Source organism: Pseudopipra pipra, chromosome W (genome assembly GCF_036250125.1).
Source record: "Pseudopipra pipra isolate bDixPip1 chromosome W, bDixPip1.hap1, whole genome shotgun sequence".
NCBI classification, from domain to species: Eukaryota; Metazoa; Chordata; class Aves; order Passeriformes; family Pipridae; genus Pseudopipra; species Pseudopipra pipra.
The window spans coordinates 62834710-62853418 of record NC_087580.1 but is presented as its reverse complement, the minus strand read 5'-3'; the positions used below and the strand labels follow the sequence as shown (position 1 = coordinate 62853418).

Below are 18709 nucleotides of genomic sequence, written 5' to 3'. Positions count from 1 at the left end.
GTATTAAGACATATTTATTTCTTTATATCAAACCAAGTTTAACCATTCATTTTTTTAAATTCATACTTATTTATACCTTCCTTGATATATTTTGTGTAAGTAGGATTTTGTTGCTGTCAGATGCTGAAAAGATTTATAAACCCTTTTTTCCTGTTACTTAGATTCTTTTTGTGGTCTGTTTGATCTCATGTTTGCATTTTACATGTTAGATAACTTGGATCACTTGCAAATTCATTATCAAGTGTATTTGATGATATGTAGTATCTTTCTGTTTATAATGTTTGTTCAGTCATTTGGACTGCTTTAGTGGTAAGACAATAGACAATGACCATCTGAATTGAGTTTGTGTGGGGGAGAAGAGGGCTTAAGTAAAAAAAAGAAAGCCTTAATCGCTCCATCCAGGTATAAAGTCCTAGTCTATATGTTACTCTAACTCCAAAATGAGTTTTCAAGCACAACTTAGTTTGTTCTTCAGCTCATTTTACAACTTCTTATGTTGAGGGATGACTCCTATTTTTTTAACCAAGGAAGGAGAGGAGATGCTGACAGTCAAGGTATTCTTGATTTGATGAAGGAGGAAAAAACTTGTGTAAAGTTGCTTTATTACTGATTGCCGTCATAAAAAGATGTTGGCAATAGCTGTTCAACATGCAAAATACAAAGAGCAATTCTTTTATGGAGTGTAGTAAAGCTTAAATTTTTATGGAGAAAATGGCATATGCATGTTGCATATCAATAAAAATTTAAATTTATTTGGTTTTTAGCAATACTGAGAAACTCAAGTCATATTACAAACTTGAAAAAATAAAAATGTTTACAGGAAGATTAATGAGTATGCAATAGTTCATAGCTTTAGAAGAATGAAATAGAGAATAAGCAAACTGATGTCTTTATTGTTTTAGTTATATGTATTTTATGATTGTTTTTATGATAATTTTTATAGTATCCTATATTTTTCCTTTGGACAAAATTTTATCCAAGTGTAATAGGCCAAAGATCTATCACATGTGCCTTATTGATTACATTTGCACACACATGAGAAAACACATAATGTATGTTTTTGTTCTCTACTGAATTACTTAGTTCTTTATCTTCAGGTTGATATTTCATATATGAATGTTTCATCTGTGTCGATGTTAACTTCTCTTTATTACAATGTAACTCTCAATAACTGCAAAAATAAGAGCAATTCAAAGATATGTTGAATTTTAGATTGTGTTTGTCACTACTTCTCTCCTGATCCTTCAAAACAGAATTTAAACCTGACTCTGGTAATTAGAATGTAATCACCCATAGATGAATGTTACTGACTGGGTGTTTAATTTAACATGATAGCTTAGTATTTTGAAGTATAATCTGCATAATCCATGTTACAAAACTTTTTTTACTTCCCATTCCTGCCTTCCTAGAAAGAAATTGCTTTGCACAGTTTGAAGTATCTTCCATTCCCCTTCCCTAGTTACTCTAGAACTTTGAAAATTATTACCAATAAAATAGCAATTTTCAGCCTGGTTGGAGAACTGGGAAATGCATGTGTTACTTGAATGTGGAAAAGGTAGCATACTCATTTGGCATTGTGGTGGGTTGACCTTGGCTGGCTGCCAGGTGCCCACCAAGACACCCTCCCATCTCCCCCCTCCCCTCAGTGGGACAGGGAGAAAAATAACATGAAAAACTCATGGGTCAAGGTAAAAGCAGTTTAACAAAGCAAAGCAAAGGCTGCATGGAGAAACAAAGGAAAATAAGATTTTTTTTCTCTTCTTCCCATCAGCAAGTGATGTCCATCCACTTGCTGGGAAGTAGGGCTTCAGTATGCATAGTAGTTGCTTTGGAAGACAAATACCTTAATAATGAATGCCCCCCCCCTTCCTTTCTCTTAGCCTTTGTTGCAGAGCACAACACCATATGTTATGGGATATCCCTTTGGTCATTTTGTGTCAGCTGTTCTGGCTATGTCCCCTCCCAACCTTTTGCCCACCCTCAGCCTACTGGCCTTTGAGGAGTGGGGTTGGAGAGGCAGCCTTGATGCTATGTAAGCACTGCTCAACAGTAGCCAAAACTGGTTGTTTATCAACAAGTTTCTAGCTGTGAGGGCTGCTGTGGGGAAAATTAACTCCATCCCAGACAGACTCAATACGTGCATTTTCATCAACTGATTGAAAATGTTCGTTGAAGTTTAGAATAAATACATTATATGAACAGTTCTGTGAATTTTCTTGACTTCAATGTATTAGTAGATTTTCATTGCTGCAAATGAGATTATGATGTTTAACACTTGATTTTTATTATAAATTTGTGAGGAAATGTAGTGTCATTGCATGTCTCATACAGAGGAAAATCTAACTGATTTAACATTTTAAATCTTATTTTTCTTATTTAAACAGTATTGCTGAGATCATTGAACATTATAGAAAAGAACAGATTGTTGAAGGATATTACCTTAAAGATCCTGTTCCAATGCAGGTAAAACTTCATCTCTGAGCACTTGTTATTGAAGATATTGACTTAATCCTCAAATATTTATAATATAGGAACTGAATTACAGCAGAGGTATCCATGGTAGTTAAACAGCATCATCCCCTCCTGAATTTTTGTTTTGAGTTTGTCTGTTTATTTCATTTCATCCTCATATGCATTTGTTTATTTAAGGTTGTCTTGTAGTAAACAGAAGTTATGATAAGCTTTGTCTGTGCCCTGGGGTGTAAATGCTTCATCTTGTGCCCCTAACTCTGGTCCCTGAACTAGGCTGCTCTCCATTCTTCTGTGTCTAGTGTCTTTCTTTCCCCAGAGAAAATCCATATACACAGAAAAGCTTCAGAGATGATCAAGGGGCTGGGATTTACAGGGTGTGTTCAGGAACATTACCACCCTGTAGCATAAATTCATCCTAAGAGACCACTGATAATAAACAAACCATATTGTCTAGTTTTTCAAAAAGTTTAACTAGTTCAAAAGTATATTTTTATACTTTGTCCTTATCTATTCTCCGCCTTTCCTGTTTTGATGGTTAGAAATTTGGTTTTAATTTCTAACCTAAATAGTTACCCCTTTGTTAGATCTATTATATTAATTCAATATGTATTCTTATTTACTCAGCTCACTAAGTTGAGCAAACCAAATCTGGGGTTTGTCTCTTCATAATGTTTTTGTAGTTGCCCTACTACCACCGATTCCAGTGTGAGTTTGTGTCTCTTGAATGTAATGGACCAGAACAGCACAGCATACCATGTCATTAATTTCTTTTTTCTGTGAGAGTGTTTACCAGATTGAAGAATGTTATGTGTCATATCCTAGAATATTATATGTGTCATTACCGTAGCCACATTGTATTATATTGTTTTCTATTGGTAAGTATCAACAAGTGCAAATTTTATCTTGTATTATTAGACTTATGCCTTATTGCTGATTGGCTTGTCGTCAATGCTTCCCAGTTGTCTTCTACTATTAATTCATGCTCTTTAATGTGGTTGAGACAAATGTGAGGAAATTGTATTCAGAGACTGATCCTTGAAAAGCTTCAGTTAATAACTTTCCTTGTTCTCCATCATTCTTTTTGGATTATGGCGATCATCTTTCTTTTGGCACTTTGTATATCCACTTGTGGTTCCTGTATCAATAACTCACTGTGTTGATTAATTTTCCATGTGAGACTGCATCAAACTATTTTAAGTTATTCAGATATATTTGTGACTTTCCTTTGTTTAAAAAAAAAAGTTATTGGCGGTGTAATTACTGCATACTGTCATGCTCTGTTTTTGAAGAAAAAAAATAATTCAGAAGTCTTGCATACTGTTTGGTTCAATCTAATAGATTTCCTATTTCTAATTTTGAAATTTACTTTAAAACATTTTTCACTAAATCTGTTATTTTGTATGTTGTTTCTTTCATAGCTATGTTATGGAGATTATATTGAGTTAGTATAAACTTGGGTATTGTTTCTGTTGTCAGTCCTGTAATTCCTTTTACTGAAATGTTTTTCATCTTGCCTTTGTCATGTTCAAAACCATGATTCCTATGGATATGTGGGAGGGAAGAGAAGAGAGAAAAGCAAAGTATTTAGTATGGAGCTAGCGCATATATCACTTCAACTTGATACTGTTCTCACTGCTTGATAGTCTTGCTTTTCATGTTTTCTTATCGCTAAAGAAATTTTGCTGATCAGCTGACTTGGTAAGGTCAAACTTGGCTTGGCTTTTGGCCATTACAGCTGGGTATTTATATTTCCAGATCTTAGTTTTCTATGTGAATTTATCCTTTTTCTATGTCCTGTTTCTATTTTCTCCTATTGCTTTTTATTAGAATGACATTCATTTAGGACATGAGTGCTAATAAGATTAGTGAGGAACTGTGCAATATTGTGTGTTAATAATTCAGTGTTTATTGTGATCTATACCATTCTTGTTGATTCAGAGTTTATCGTTTATTGCTCAGTCCCAAAATCCTTGGTAGAAGACAGAAGCTAAATAACCTTTGAAGATTTGTGTAAATTTTTCATAAATCGCTGAAAGATGCTACTTTCTATTTAGTATTTAAAAAAAAAATACAGATGTTACTCTTTGAAAGTTGGTCTGTATTTAAACCTTATTTTTATTCTCATATTATAATTGTGGCCTAATAATTCCACAAGAAATAGTTATATTACATTTCTGGCAAAGGTATTGCATTAAATTATATTGGTTTGTTAAGACACATGAGAGAATAAAGAATTGGTAGCATTCAATAAAATTTCAGTTGCAGCTTCATAGTATGCAATTGTTTCACAGTGATTTTTGAGATTAAAAAAAAATGTTGATTTCTTCCTTGTTGACCAGCATCAAGAACAAGTGCTTAATGATACAGTGGATGGAAAAGAAATCTACAATACAATTCGTCACAAAACAAAAGATGCTTTTTATAAAAATATTGTCAAAAAAGGATATCTTCTGAAAAAAAGTGAGTTCTGTTTGATTTTATGAAATATTTTTTTTCTAAGGAATGCAGATATGGATGCATATTTTGTGTAGTAGTGGTAATAGTGGAGGCAAAATTGAAGCGAGCAAAAGGTGGTAGAAAGCCTGTAAAGGGTATGAAAGGTTTTTTTTCCTTAAGAAGTTCATAAATAGAAAGATATAATACATAAAATGACATGCAATATAAAGATGTTGATTGGTGATTCTTGCCAGAAAAATCAAAAAACAGCACAAAAACTAAGTGCTTTTTATCAAAGGTTGCATTCAGACTTGTTAAATGAAGTACACGTTCATAAAATGTATTCATATTTAATACACAACTTGTTTAAATTTAGGCTGATCACATGGGTTAAAGAGAACTAGATTAATGTAAATCAGTACATTCATTGGAGACCAGAGCTGGTTTAATTTTGTTATTTCAAATCATGTAATAAGTTTAATTTAAAATGTGTATTCTGGTGTACAAGGTATATTGAGACTTTTTTAAGGCTCTAACACTGGCACAGTCAACATAGCATAGAATTATTTGATTAAAAACTGCCTCAATATATCTCTGAGGAATTATCATTGAGCAAGATTTTGAAGTTCTGAGGAAGTTAATTCCTTTCCAAGTGTCATGATTTTAGTTTTTCCTGTTTCCACTAAAGTCAATTTAAAAAAAATAATAAAAAAACCCATCAATAATGTTTCTGCATATGACAAAGACAGTAGCTAAAACAATAAGTACCAGATAGCGATCTGGATAGTAAGCAAAAGTGAGAAAAAGGTAAGCATTTAAATATAGCCAAATTTAAAGATGCATTGAAAGGAAATAAAAACTAGATCCTCTGAATAAAGCAAGAAAAGCATCTCTTGAGAGTGCTAATTCTGAGAGAAGTTGTGGTAGGGTGAGGAGTCAGCTGAGAATGAACTTGAAGTGAGAATCTTTACCTAAAAAGGATAATGAGATAGTTTAAATGTGCAAGCAAGAGTACTGAGTAGATGTGGAGAGATGCACATACCTGCATACAGAACACAAATTTAATAAAATCACTCTTCCATCTAGTTGAGTATAATAAATGGATTTTAAAGTTACTATTCCAAAACAGTGAGTACTAGTGCTTGTTTATGAAGGGTTGTGGTGGATCTATGATGATCAAGTTGAAAATTAAGGCTGAATGTTTTTCCAAAATGTACTGTGGTTTATATATTAATTAGTTGCAGAAAGTTCCTTATCAGTTGTATTCAGTGGACATTAAACAGCAAGTGATGTATTTTTGGTTTAGTCGGTAGCTAAATCCACATTTTACTGGTACATCTAATGTGTCTTCCAACAAACTTTGTCATATAAATCTCCAGTTATTAACATTTTTTTAAGTTTTTTCTTTTTTTTTTTTCTAAAACGTGAAACTGGTCAAATGTTTTGATATATGTGTGGTTCTGATCCAACTTTGCATATATTATATTACCATTTCTGGTTTTTAGTCATTTTGATTTAAGACATTGAGATGCAATTTGTTATGCTGATAAATTGGTAAGAGTTTAGGAATAATTTTCTCATGTCAAGAGAAATCTGTTTCTTAATTAAAATAACCATAATAAATTGGATCACTTACAGCATTGCACATTATTTGCAAACTGTATAGATGTAGTCTTCTCACTGATATGGACGGAGCTCATATGCACTTGTTTAATCCTGTTGAGATTAATGAAAATGTTTAGTGAACCATCTAAAATTGTACTTGAATCTGTGAAGAGGGTCTAGTTTTAGCTACATGCTGAAAAAAAATTGAGTATGTATGCCGATATTGCTTAAGCATGATTAACTGTGCATCGTTCTTCTGTTTGAATTTTGACAAACACCTTACTGCCCTCTTTTTTCTTCATTTACAAAATATGCATTTTCTTTAAAACAATATTGTAACTTCTTACTTGCTTTCCTTACAGGTAAAGGAAAGAGATGGAAAAACTTGTACTTTATATTGGAGGGAAATGATGCCCAGCTTATTTATTTTGAAAGTGAAAAACGAGCCACAAAACCTAAAGGATTAATAGACCTTAGTGTGTGTTCAGTCTACGGAGTACATGACAGTTTATTTGGCAGGTAGGGCACTGGCTTTTTAATTCTTGTACATGCAGCAGGACAGTAACTACTAGTTTGAGGCATATACAAGATACAAACAATATGTCACTAATGAGCAAGTTGGCCTGGCACAATAAACTTGCTTTTTGATGCCCAAGCCCTGGTAACTGTCCATGTGTGGGGTTTTTTAGGTTGTTTTGGGTTTTTTTTAGCTCTTGCTGATTGTGAAATGCAAGTATTGTGACTCTTGTTTCATATTGCATTTTATTCCATAGTTGGTGTAGATTACAAGAGCATATGTAGACAAATTTAACTGATTAATGGTAATTTAAGCCATGGTAACTTGATTGCTAGTAGCTGTTCATAAACAGCTTCTAGTAAGAAATTTTAGAACTTAGTCTGAAGATTTTCTCATGTAACACAATGTGATAATAATTTGGTATTTTGCACTGTCATTTTTCAATATTGTGTATTAATTGTTCCACATGTATTATAGACATTAAAAAGATTGCAAAGCAGCTGTATCTAGTGTTTTAATCCTATTGAACCAAGAATTGATAAGATCAAGAATTTTGTCAGTTCCAAAAGATCTGCATTCTTTTGTTGATAGGTATTAGAAAGCTAAATTAGTTAGATAACATACCAGTGCTTTTCTGTTTCGGAATCAATAACAATCAGATTAGACCAACGTTAGAGCAGAAAGTTAGTAATATAAGCAATATAAACATTTTAAAAATTATTTTTGCAAGAGAGCATTTCCTTATTTCACTTACTGTACTAAATATGTCAACTGCAAGTGATGAGATTATTGGCAAAGACGTTGAGAATCAAACCACTTCCTGATATCATTGGTAACTAAGATGAGAGATCACACTTTTTTTTCATTGTTAATTGCAAAAAAATGTGCAGTCCTGTGGGATATAAAAGAAAAAGATGCATTTACTCCTGCAAATGTCATTTTTCCATAACAGATAGAAAAACCACATTAAACAGAAGCTCTGGTTGTTCCATGCATCTTAATATTTATTAAAAGTATTTAATCAACTTTAAGTCTTTTCAAAGAGATAATACAAAGATAGATGTTTAAAATTAGTGGCATTTCTTAAGCTGCAAAGATGTGGTGTTCTTGTACCATCTGATTTTTATACATTTCTCAATTGTTTTGAAAAATCTGCACAACTATTGCAATGAGGAGCCATAGATATGAGAGTACCATTTAAAAAAAATATGGAAATGTTCCTCATGAAAGTTCGCAATTATGCATGAAGCTTTGGTGGAGACTGTAAACAAGGAATGTTTTGGTTAATGGTGACTGTTGAGCAGCTTCTAAGAAACACTTTACCATGGGTTAAAATGTATTCAGATAATAAGTAGCACTGAAAGTGTGGGTAGAAGGAGATGCATGATTGCACCTGCTTGGGAAAGCTGTTGATGAACTGTAGTTGAGACAAAATTCCTCTTGTAGTTTTTACCAACTACTTAAAATATTTTTCCCCTTTTCCCAGAAGTACAGTGAGGGCTGTAGCTTTGCATGTCTTTGAAAACAATTTGAGTAGCCCCTGACTCAGCTACTTCTTGATCCCCTCCTCAATCCTCCTGTGGGCATGGCCACAAAATGCCATGCCAGTAATTACTTAATCAATGGATGGGGGTAAGACCGAAATATCATTTGCAAGTGAAGCAAGATCCTTCATGTAACTCTGTGTTTGGGAGAGCCAAATTCCCTTGAAGGTAATGTGTGGAAGACTGTGAATCAAGTGTGCACTTGTAGTGTGCAGCTTGTAATGTAACAGTATGAAATATTTTTGATGTTTCTTGACAAATGAGTGTAGATACATAAAATGGCAAAGATGTTACAATCACATTTAAAGCTTTAAAAGTTTATATGACGTGTATTCGATCATGATCCGCTATATGTTTTATTGGTCATGAGAGCTGTGGAATACATTCAGATAAAGAATTCCTTATGTTAATATAGTTTCCTGAACTCCTAAAACAGTAAATACATTATGCATGATTAAGTGGTTTGGATCTAATGCTGAACCTGTGCATAATTCAAAATGTTTGTGGTGAATAGTCCTCATAAAAGACTTGTTAATGTTATCAGGTGCATTTTGCCTCAACTGTAAGTCAGGGTACATGCATATTCAATACAAACTGTTCCAAGTTTCTTAAATATTTTGAAGCAAGCTAGGTGAACTGCAGTGCAGTTTTCTTGAAATTACATAATTCATTCCAACCAAAATGCACTTTTGAAGCATGTAGAGACTATTCTTGTTGGTTTTTTTCCCAACATTTTTGTTTTGTTTGTTTTTAAGGCCAAACTGTTTTCAGATAGTAGTTCAGCACTTCAGTGAAGAGCATTACATCTTTTACTTTGCAGGAGAAACTCCAGAACAAATACAGGTGAGAGCTTTTGTTGGTAAATATAATTTTAAAAGCAATTTTTTGTTTTGTAGTGTTTAATGATACTATCCTTCTCTAATAGAAAGCAAATGTACGACAGATGGTGGCTATGTCTACATTAGCATATATTACCACGCAAAAGTAGCAGATCTGTAAGGGATATAGTTAGTGCTGATAATCCAGCACCTACATTACCTATGCATTAGTGATTCTACTTTGGAGAAGTTCTAGTCTGGTCCTATGGACTGGACTTCCATTGGTTTCCATTAGATATTTCTGGAGAATATATTTTGGAGTAGTTCAATGCAAAAAAAATTTGTTTGCTCTCCAGCACTCTTCCAAGTAATGAACCAGAGCATGGTAAGTGGGAGTTTTGCTTCAAGAGCACATTCCTGATAAGAACAAAAGTGCTAATGCAGGTATGTCCACCAATCAAAATCTGTCGATCCATTTTCCTGTCCATAACTCAGTTATTCTTTAGGGTCTTAGGCTCTGATCTTGCACAAAAAATAAGGGGGTTTTGTGTTTTACATTGGTATCAGTTATTAGCTCTCTAGCAGTTAATGTTTACTGATTAAGAAATGTAGGAATGGAGTTTAATTCTCTACAAGTCACTCACCAATAGGAGAGCATATGGAAGATGTGACTATGTTCTTATTCATGAAGTTGTTTTGGTATTCCAGAGCTCTGAAATAGACATTTTGTGTCAAAAGTTAAGTTATGCATTTGATTTTATTTAAGAATGTATTTGATTCTATTTAAGAATGTGAAGTAGGCAGAATATCCTGTCCTGTTTTCTGAACATTTGGTTTAATCTGCTTTTGATTAAGATTTGCTAAACACTTAAGATGTTCACTGCATTTATACAGAATACTGGGATTTCTTTTATAAAATGATTCTAGTTCAGTGTCAGATGTTTTACTGATGCTTCTGTTCTCAGAAGTTACAACTGTCTGTACTTTGTAACATTTCACAGAAGAATAGTTTTGTTGGCATACTAAGGAAAATTTGATGGTTTTCATATAATGTGGTAAATATCAAAGCAGCTCTCCAATGGATTGCACGTTGTCTGAGGTTTGTACAAACCATTAAGTGAATGTAATATATTGTTAGCCTCATATGCTAGTGTCATTGTGTGTACTATGGTGCATTGTTCATACTTGCTGCTGTAAACTTTGAGGTTTAAGGGGATAGGTTTTCCTGTTAGGAGGGGGAATAAAGATGACTATCTAGGAAATATTTAGATTAATTTAGAGTGTTTAGTAAGTTCTATGGTTCTTTATTTGCTTTTTCTTATTTGAATAAGAAAGCAAGCTAATAAAAATTTGATGCATAGTTGACAGTTTCTCCTTTTGTGGAAGGTATTGAAAGCTTAAACTTTACTCCCAAAGTGGTTTACTTGAGAATAGCTGCAATATAGAATGTACCTGTATTTTAAAAATTAAATTGTACTTTGACAGTAGGTAGCAGATCTCTGAGCTACATCTTCATGAATTAGTCAAAGCCTAAATTTTGTGCTTCATGAGAACTTACAAAATTTGAGGGGGTGGGATGTGAAAACATGAGAAATGTGGCTATAACATATCTTCCACCTTCCTAAGTATCTACTCTGCTTTATGTATTTGTGAGGAGATATAATTTGGGTGAAGGTTATACTTTTCAGTGTTTTTCTGTTAATGCTGCTTTGTTTTTTGTTTGAAGCATATGGAGTAAATACAGCTGCATATAAAAATAGAGGAGAGAATGATCAGAAAAGTTTGACTTGTCTATTTTCTCAGAAGCATCCAAGTCTTGCTTCATTTTATATACTGTTTTTTATTTAAGTATGACTAATCTGGAAAATTGATAAAGGTCACACTGTATATCCATTAGTAATGCTTGATATTTCTAGAAGAGAAACTTTCAGATTTGCAAATGTCTATTTAGCTCTACTGAGAACTATATGAATTTTGCTTTACTACTCAAATTTTCATACTTTGAGTTTCATATAAGTTGGTTCTTTTTAAGCTTAAGAAACAACTTCAGATACTTTTTGATATGTCAGTTCTACTGCTACCGCTACTAAGCTGAATCTGACTTTTTGTTACACTATTTTGTGCCTTTATCTCTTAGGACTGGATGAAGGCTCTGCAGATGTTTTGCAGTTTAAGAAAAAACAGTCCAGGGATGTCAAATAAACGCCTACGTCAGGTGAAGCTATATAGATACGGAGGGGGGTGGGGGGAAGAGGGGGAGAGGTTGCCTCCTTTTTGCAAAATGATGATGATATATCTCAGAACATTCCGTTCAACAATAGTAAGTCCTGCATGTACTTTCTTTTTCTTGGAGTTATGCAGTACCTTTGTTAAAGCAACTGCAATGACTTCCACTCTATTATAATATCTATATACACAAAAAACAAAATGGTTTTTAGGCAATTGGCAGATGCTTTGCTAGGTATTAATTTCTGATCACATTTGAGTAAAAGTGTCAACAATTCAGCATATGTATTGTCTTAACTCTTACAATTCAGCAGATTAGACAGACTTACATCACATGTAACCAAAATAATATAACTAATATTATTCATTTTTCAGTGACAAATACATGCTGAACTGTGGTTATGGTGTAATTTCTTTTGGTTTCTTGAGAGTACTGTTGTGGCCAGAATTTCTTTCAGAGGTAAAGGACAGATACTCATAAATGACTATGTAAGTGATGATTGAAGAAAAACAGGAATCAAGAATCCCTGGTATCTTTGAATGCTGTAAATGTCAGAAGTAGCTGTTTTACCAGTCTATAGGAAAAGGAATACATTTTATTATTTTTTTTTTAGGAAATGCAGAATTATTCTGTGGTCAACATCAAAGGTGATTGAATACTTCTGAAGAACTAAACTAAATTAGGTCAATTGATATATGAACTGGTAGAAGAAATTGGGAGCCAAAAAAGCGAAGCACCTACAGAGTGATCATCTGAAATAATTCTGTACTTGCAAACACAAAGCAAATATTAGGGTGCATGAAGGAATAGTATAGAAGATAGATGCTATTTAATATTTATGGTATTCTCATTTAGGATACAGTTAGTTTTGATCATCTTATATCAAATGTATAAAGAATTTGAGAAAATTATTTTCATTATAGACTGGAATGAGTAAAATAATTTCCAAGTAAATAAGTGTGGGAATTATTGGGCTATTTAGAGAGGTGAAAAGTATAAAAAGCATGAATGATCAAGGTAGATTAAGTGTATAAAGATCAAAAATCATACTTCCATGACTGTCTTACAGAAGTTATATTAGTTTCAGGGTTTCTCAAACTGTCCTTTGAAATTTCTGGTACTGAATATTTGGATTTAAATGAAATTTTGACCTGATCAAGTATGATATTTCCTGTATTTGACTAAATTTACTTCAGTTGATATCAGTAGATATTTGATTAAGCTATGAGTTACATGCAATTCAGAAGTTTGTGAAATAGTAGACTGTTTAAAATGTATTTAATGCAAATGAGTTCAGAATGCTCACTTCTCAGTTTTTGGAAATTTAGTTTCCAAGTGCTCTTATTTTGAGAATCTATGGTACAGACTAATATCTTCCTTATAACAGGGAGAAAACAGTCTAGTGTGTTAAACAAGGGAGGTTTATGCAATCTAGTGTTGTTTAGAATAGAATAGAATATTTTAGTTGAAAGTGACCTAAAATGATCACCTAGTCCAACACCCTGATCAATTCAGGGCTGACCAAAAGTTAAAGCATAGTATTAAGGGCATCATCCAAATGCCTCTTGAACACTGACAGGCTTGGGACATTGACCACCTCTCTAGGAAAAACCTGTTCCCAGTGTTGGACCACCCTCTCAGTAAAGAAATGTTTCCTAATGTCAAGTCTGAACCTGCCCTAGCACAACTTTGAACCATTCCCACATGTCCTGTCACTGGATACCTGGGGGAAGAGATCAGCATCTCCTTTTCCACTTTCCCTCCTCTGGAAGCTGTAGAGAGCAATGAGGTTGCTCCTCAGCCTCCTTCCTTCCAAACTAGACAAATTGAGTCCTCAGCCACTCCTCATAGGACATTCATTCCAGCCCTTTCACCAGCTTTGTTGCCCTCATCTGGGCACATTCAAGGATCTTTACATCCTTCTTAAATTGTGGGGCCCAGAACTGCACACAATACTCAAGGTGAGGCCACCCCAATGCTAAATACAGAGTGATAATTGTCTCTTTTAACCAGCTGGTTATGCTTTGTTTGACACACCCCAGGATGTGGTTTGCCCTCTTGCCTTCCAGGGTACACTGCTAATTCCAATTGAGCCTAATCTGTTAGGAAAGCACAAAATACAGCATTGTGTTTGGATTTGTCCATGGTTCTTACATAAGATACAAGTCTTTGGCTTCAGTAGAATTTCCTATGCATAGAAAAGTTAGTACTTGCAAAGTGATGGTTTTGAAAGTAAAAAAATAAGTTAAAACTATGATGCTGGAGGTTTATTTTCAAGTTGTTGCTCTTAATTTGTCCCTGGTGCCTCTTAAAATCTTGTTTCATTATTCCTGTTCCCTGCTTTTTCTATTAGGAAACTATATTTTGTATTTAATATTTATACCTTAACGTTAAGCCTTCACAGGGGGAGAATTCCATTCTTTCTTAAATAAATAAATAAATTTTGTGTATTTTCTTTAGGTCAGCAGTCTTATTTTGCATGTAGAAGAAGCTCATACGCTCCCAGTAAAACATTTTACTAATCCGTATTGTAACATCTACCTGAACAGTGTCCAGGTAGCAAAAACACATATCAGGGAAGGACAGAACCCTGTATGGTCAGAAGAATTTGTCTTTGAGTAAGTCTTACTCTTATTGAATTAGTGAATTTCACTTGAAAGTTGCATTGCATTTAAGATTCTTTGCGCTGTACTGCTTTGTATATGCTTTTTAAAAATACTGTATGCATGGTTATATAGGAGCCACAAATGCATGGATAGAATTTTATGTATGCATCTAAGTATCTTTGTTAATATGATTGTCTTTGGCTGGTCATGAGAACTCAGGATTGAAATAACTTCTGAATAAATTTAAGTATTGGTCAAGTATAGTATTAATTGAGGCTTTTTGTCTTTTCCCCCAGTGATCTTTCATCTGATATTAATAGATTTGAGATAAGTCTTAGTAACAAAACAAAGAAAAGTAAAGATCCAGATATATGTAAGTATTTTTATGTGAAAGATGCATATATATTGCAACAATGGATACAGTTTTCATTGCTCTTGTCAAACATTGTCACAAGAGAATTAAGTATATTCTGTGACTGTCACACAGCTGTATTGGTATGTTTTAGATGTCTATTACTGACTCTACATTAATGTTTTTACAATAAGAACCTGCATGTCTTTTAGTAGTAAAATGCACAGTAATCCAATCCTATGTATCCGATGGCTTTTCTAGCTGTATTCCAGTATACCTATTGTGTTATAGTGACCATGTTTACAAAAAAAAAATAAAGAGCAGCTGTCAGAATTAATCTCCTTCATAAAATGTTATATTTCATTAAGTTAATTTCTTTATTTTACTTTAAGCCCAACTGTGTGGAATTACTTTTGTCCTTTTTGTTGCTTCCAGTGAGAAAGAGGGAAGAACGGTAGTACTTTCCTCACTTGAAAATAAATAAAAAAATTCCAACTTGACAGTCTGTAGAACAAAATTTACCTCAGTCCTTGTAGCATCCTGTTCTTCCCCTTATTCTATCTTATCTCTGTTCCCAGGAATTTACTTTCCTCCTGTTATGTACACAGCTTCTTCAGCTGTTTTGTTTCTATTTTTCTATTCCAGAAAACTGCTAGCAAGATGGTAAGACTTATCAGCTTTCAAAAAAGAACAACCCCCTTCCAAAAAAAAAAACCCAGCTCACCAAAACAAACCCTCCCCCAAAAACCCACACTTGAATTCTGAGCCACACAATGTGGTTTTTTGGCTTTCAAGATATTTTCTTTCCCACCACAACTGTCTTGTAACTTCATCCCTTTGCCTCCTCTATTGCCTGCAGAGCAGACACCCTCTCACCCAAGAGTTGTTCCAAGTACTTTTGTGTTCAGACCTGTCCCAAAGCCTAGCACAGTATTTATAATCTGTTGTTGTTGGTTTTGGTTTGCATGTATTTTGTTACTGGCCTGTTTTTTTGTCTCAGTGTCAATTTCTTTCTCTTTTTTTTTCCCCTCTCAGAGAAGACATTTGTAAGGAAATTTTGACCAAAGTAGAATTACTTCAAAGACTGAATGCTCTTGCCAGACCTAATTCAATTTCAAAACTGTTGCCCTTTCCTCTAGCTAGAAAATTTTCTGCATAGCAGAAGGAAAAAAAGATGTGTTTCATTTGACAGACAGAAGGACTTTCTAATTGCAGTGTTATTGCATGGTTCTATGCATTTGAGCTAGAAAATTCTTTATTTGGGCCAAAACTTTGGTTAGTACAAGACCCTTTCAAAGGATAATTCATGAATGGAATACTTTGGTAACTTCTTTTAAAATGCTTTTGTAGTTTCCTTCTCTCTGTGCAGATTAAGAAGACTGTGCTACTTGTAGATGTATCCAACTGGTGGAAGGCTGTAGATCCCTTTCTTATCTAGGTCAAGAGGATTGGCAATGTTTCTTGATCATGGTTAGATAGACTCTTAGAACATAACCTAAAAGTCCTTTCATTTTGGGATAAGGAATAGACCATATCAACTTGAATTAACAAACATCTCTGCCTACATCCCCATCCCTATTAAATATTTGAAGTATATGAGGAGAAAAACTGAGCTAAAGGAGACCTTATCCAACTTGCCTGTGTGCTATGTTGCCTAAACCTCCAAAAGCGAGAAAACGGGTTGGTTAGCTCTGAACATTTATCCTTTTTAGCCACAGTTATTAAATGTGGATTTCTCTGAAGTAGGAGTAACGTGAGGGCTATATTTTTTCAGTATTTGTGGTGAGTTGACCTTGACTGGCTGCCAGGTGTCCACCAAGCGGCTCTCTCACTCCCCCTCCTCAATGGGACAGGGGGAGAAAATAAGATGAAAAACTCATGGGTCAAGATAAAGGCAGTTTAACAAAGAAAAGCAAAGGCTGCATGCAGAAGCAAAGGAAAAGAAGATTTATTCTCTACTTCCCATCAGCAAGCAATGTCCAGCCACTTCCTGGGAAGTAGGGCTTCAGTATGCATAGTGCTTGCTTTGGAAGACAAATGCCTTAATAATGAATGCCCCCTTCCTCCTTTTTCTTAGTATTCTTAGTATTGCTGAGCACAACACCATGTGTTATGGGATATCCCTTTGGTCAGTTTGTGTCAGCTGTCCTGGTTATGTAATAGAATTGTAGAATGGCTTGGGTTGGAAGGGACCTTAAAGGTCATCTAGTTCCAACCCCCCTGCCATAGGCAGGGACAGTGTCATGGTTTGAGACCTCCAAAAATCCAATTTCCAATTTCCAAGCCCCCCTCCCACAATTTGTTTCAGTGTGAGAGGGTTTTCAGACATAACACAACTCAGTATGGGGGAAGGGAATTACATTACAATTTATTACTACACAATAAATACTATAATACATTATATACAACAATTCTAACTATCTCTCCTATGGTAAAACAATATATATATATACAGATCAAATCCCTCCTTTCCCTCCAAATAAAAGTTCAGAAAGAAAAGAAGACAATCACTTTCAGGGCAGCACAATCTTTTCCAAGCAGCAGGTTCACTCAGTTGTAGCTGGAAAATCTCTCTCTCTCTGTTCATTACAATGCAGGGGTTTCCTCTCACCCCTCGACCCTTCGGCTCCAGCCGAAGGTCTCTCTTCCGTGGGCTGCAAAAGCAGGGACAAGCTTGCTTCACCACGGTCATATCATGAAGTGCAAGGCATTTTGTGAAAGTCCCTTCCTCAGGGGATTCAAGTTCCTCCTGAGTCAGAACGTTTAGGGCTTTCAGTTCAGTTTTTGCCCCAAGCGTCCTACCAGAGCTCCTTTGCTCCGTCTCAAACTGCCAGCATGGCGAAGAGGGGGAAAAGGAGGTCACTTTCCCTTGCATTCCTTCTGGCTGTCCTGGTCCAGCTCCAGGACCTCTCTGCATTTCAGGACTCCCTCCAAGTGGAAGTCCACCCCCTCCTTCCAAAAGGGGTCTCAAAGGGTTTGGGGAAGTAAAGCCAAGTCTCACCCAAACAGTCTTTTGATTTTTTGGAGGGGTGGGGGTTTTTTGGTTTTGGGAGTTGTTTCGTTTAAATGTGAGGGACTTGATTAAAAGTAGATTTCATCAAGAGTTGCAGAAAAAGAGGAAGCTTGGAAGTTCCAGACAGTCATTTCAGGAGGGCACGTGCTAATTTTGAAATGGTCAGTGGTCTGACTGCTGCAGCTTACTGGTCAACTGTCAGACCAGACTTTCAGTTATGATTGAATAGGCTAGTGCAGATCATTGCTTAGTAATTTTAAGATACCAACACCACCAAAAAAAGTGAATTAATGATTTTGTTGTATGTGGTTGACTTGTTATTATTTGAGCAGTAAGCTGTCTGGGAAGGCATTTTTATATGTTTTGCATAAAATGTTACATCCTTAAACTTGGGAGTTTCAAAGTGTTAAAAAAATACATCTGACAACATTTGGGAAAGATGTAGTAAAACTAAGAATAAATGCTAAAAATAGTAACAAAGTGGTTCAAGAGCAGACCTGATAGAGGTATGAGCCCAAGGCTTCAAAAGATTGTTGCCTAGGTGTGCTAGGTAGCTGGGTGAGCAGAGGGGCTTTTCCCCTATTTAGGTGTTAAAAAGAAAACTGGGTATACATTATTTACATCATGCTTTATATGCCAGCTTCAGTTTTCAGGAGTCTGTTAAACCATCTAAGAGATAATCTGTCCATATATTTGATGGTACAAATTTTGATAATTTTTATTAATATTCTTTTGCTGAAGCAAGGTGACGTACTGAAAATAACCTTTTTTTATTCAATACGAGCACTGTTTTGCTGGAGATAACCTACTTAACAATGCTTTTTTCCTAAAGTGTTTATGCGTTGCCAATTAAGCCGATTACAGAAAGGACACGCAACAGATGAGTGGTTTCAACTCAGTTCCCATATACCATTGAAGGGTATTGAGCCAGGATCTTTGCGTGTTCGAGCAAGGTATTCTATGGAGAAGATCATGCCGGAAGAAGAGTACAGTGAGTTTAAAGAGGTATTAAATTCGTTTCCTCAGTTTTTCTGTCAAAATTCACTTCCTCTGTTGTTTGAGAGATTTCAATAACACTAACAGACATTGCTAAGTAGTATTTGTAGTGACTGTTATGTT

General features: G+C 34.8%; 1 protein-coding gene across 1 annotated transcript in view; it reads left to right on the top strand.

The window, feature by feature from the left end:
* LOC135404391 (ras GTPase-activating protein 1-like) overlaps positions 1-18709 on the top strand; it is a 125196-nt gene that overhangs the window by 62896 nt on the left and 43591 nt on the right. Inside the window, exons 9-16 of the mRNA XM_064639122.1 lie at positions 2385-2463; positions 4812-4932; positions 6876-7032; positions 9330-9417; positions 11530-11607; positions 14080-14237; positions 14522-14598; positions 18423-18595. Coding sequence (XP_064495192.1) covers positions 2385-2463; positions 4812-4932; positions 6876-7032; positions 9330-9417; positions 11530-11607; positions 14080-14237; positions 14522-14598; positions 18423-18595 — 931 coding nt within the window. The remainder of the gene's footprint in view (positions 1-2384; positions 2464-4811; positions 4933-6875; positions 7033-9329; positions 9418-11529; positions 11608-14079; positions 14238-14521; positions 14599-18422; positions 18596-18709) is intronic.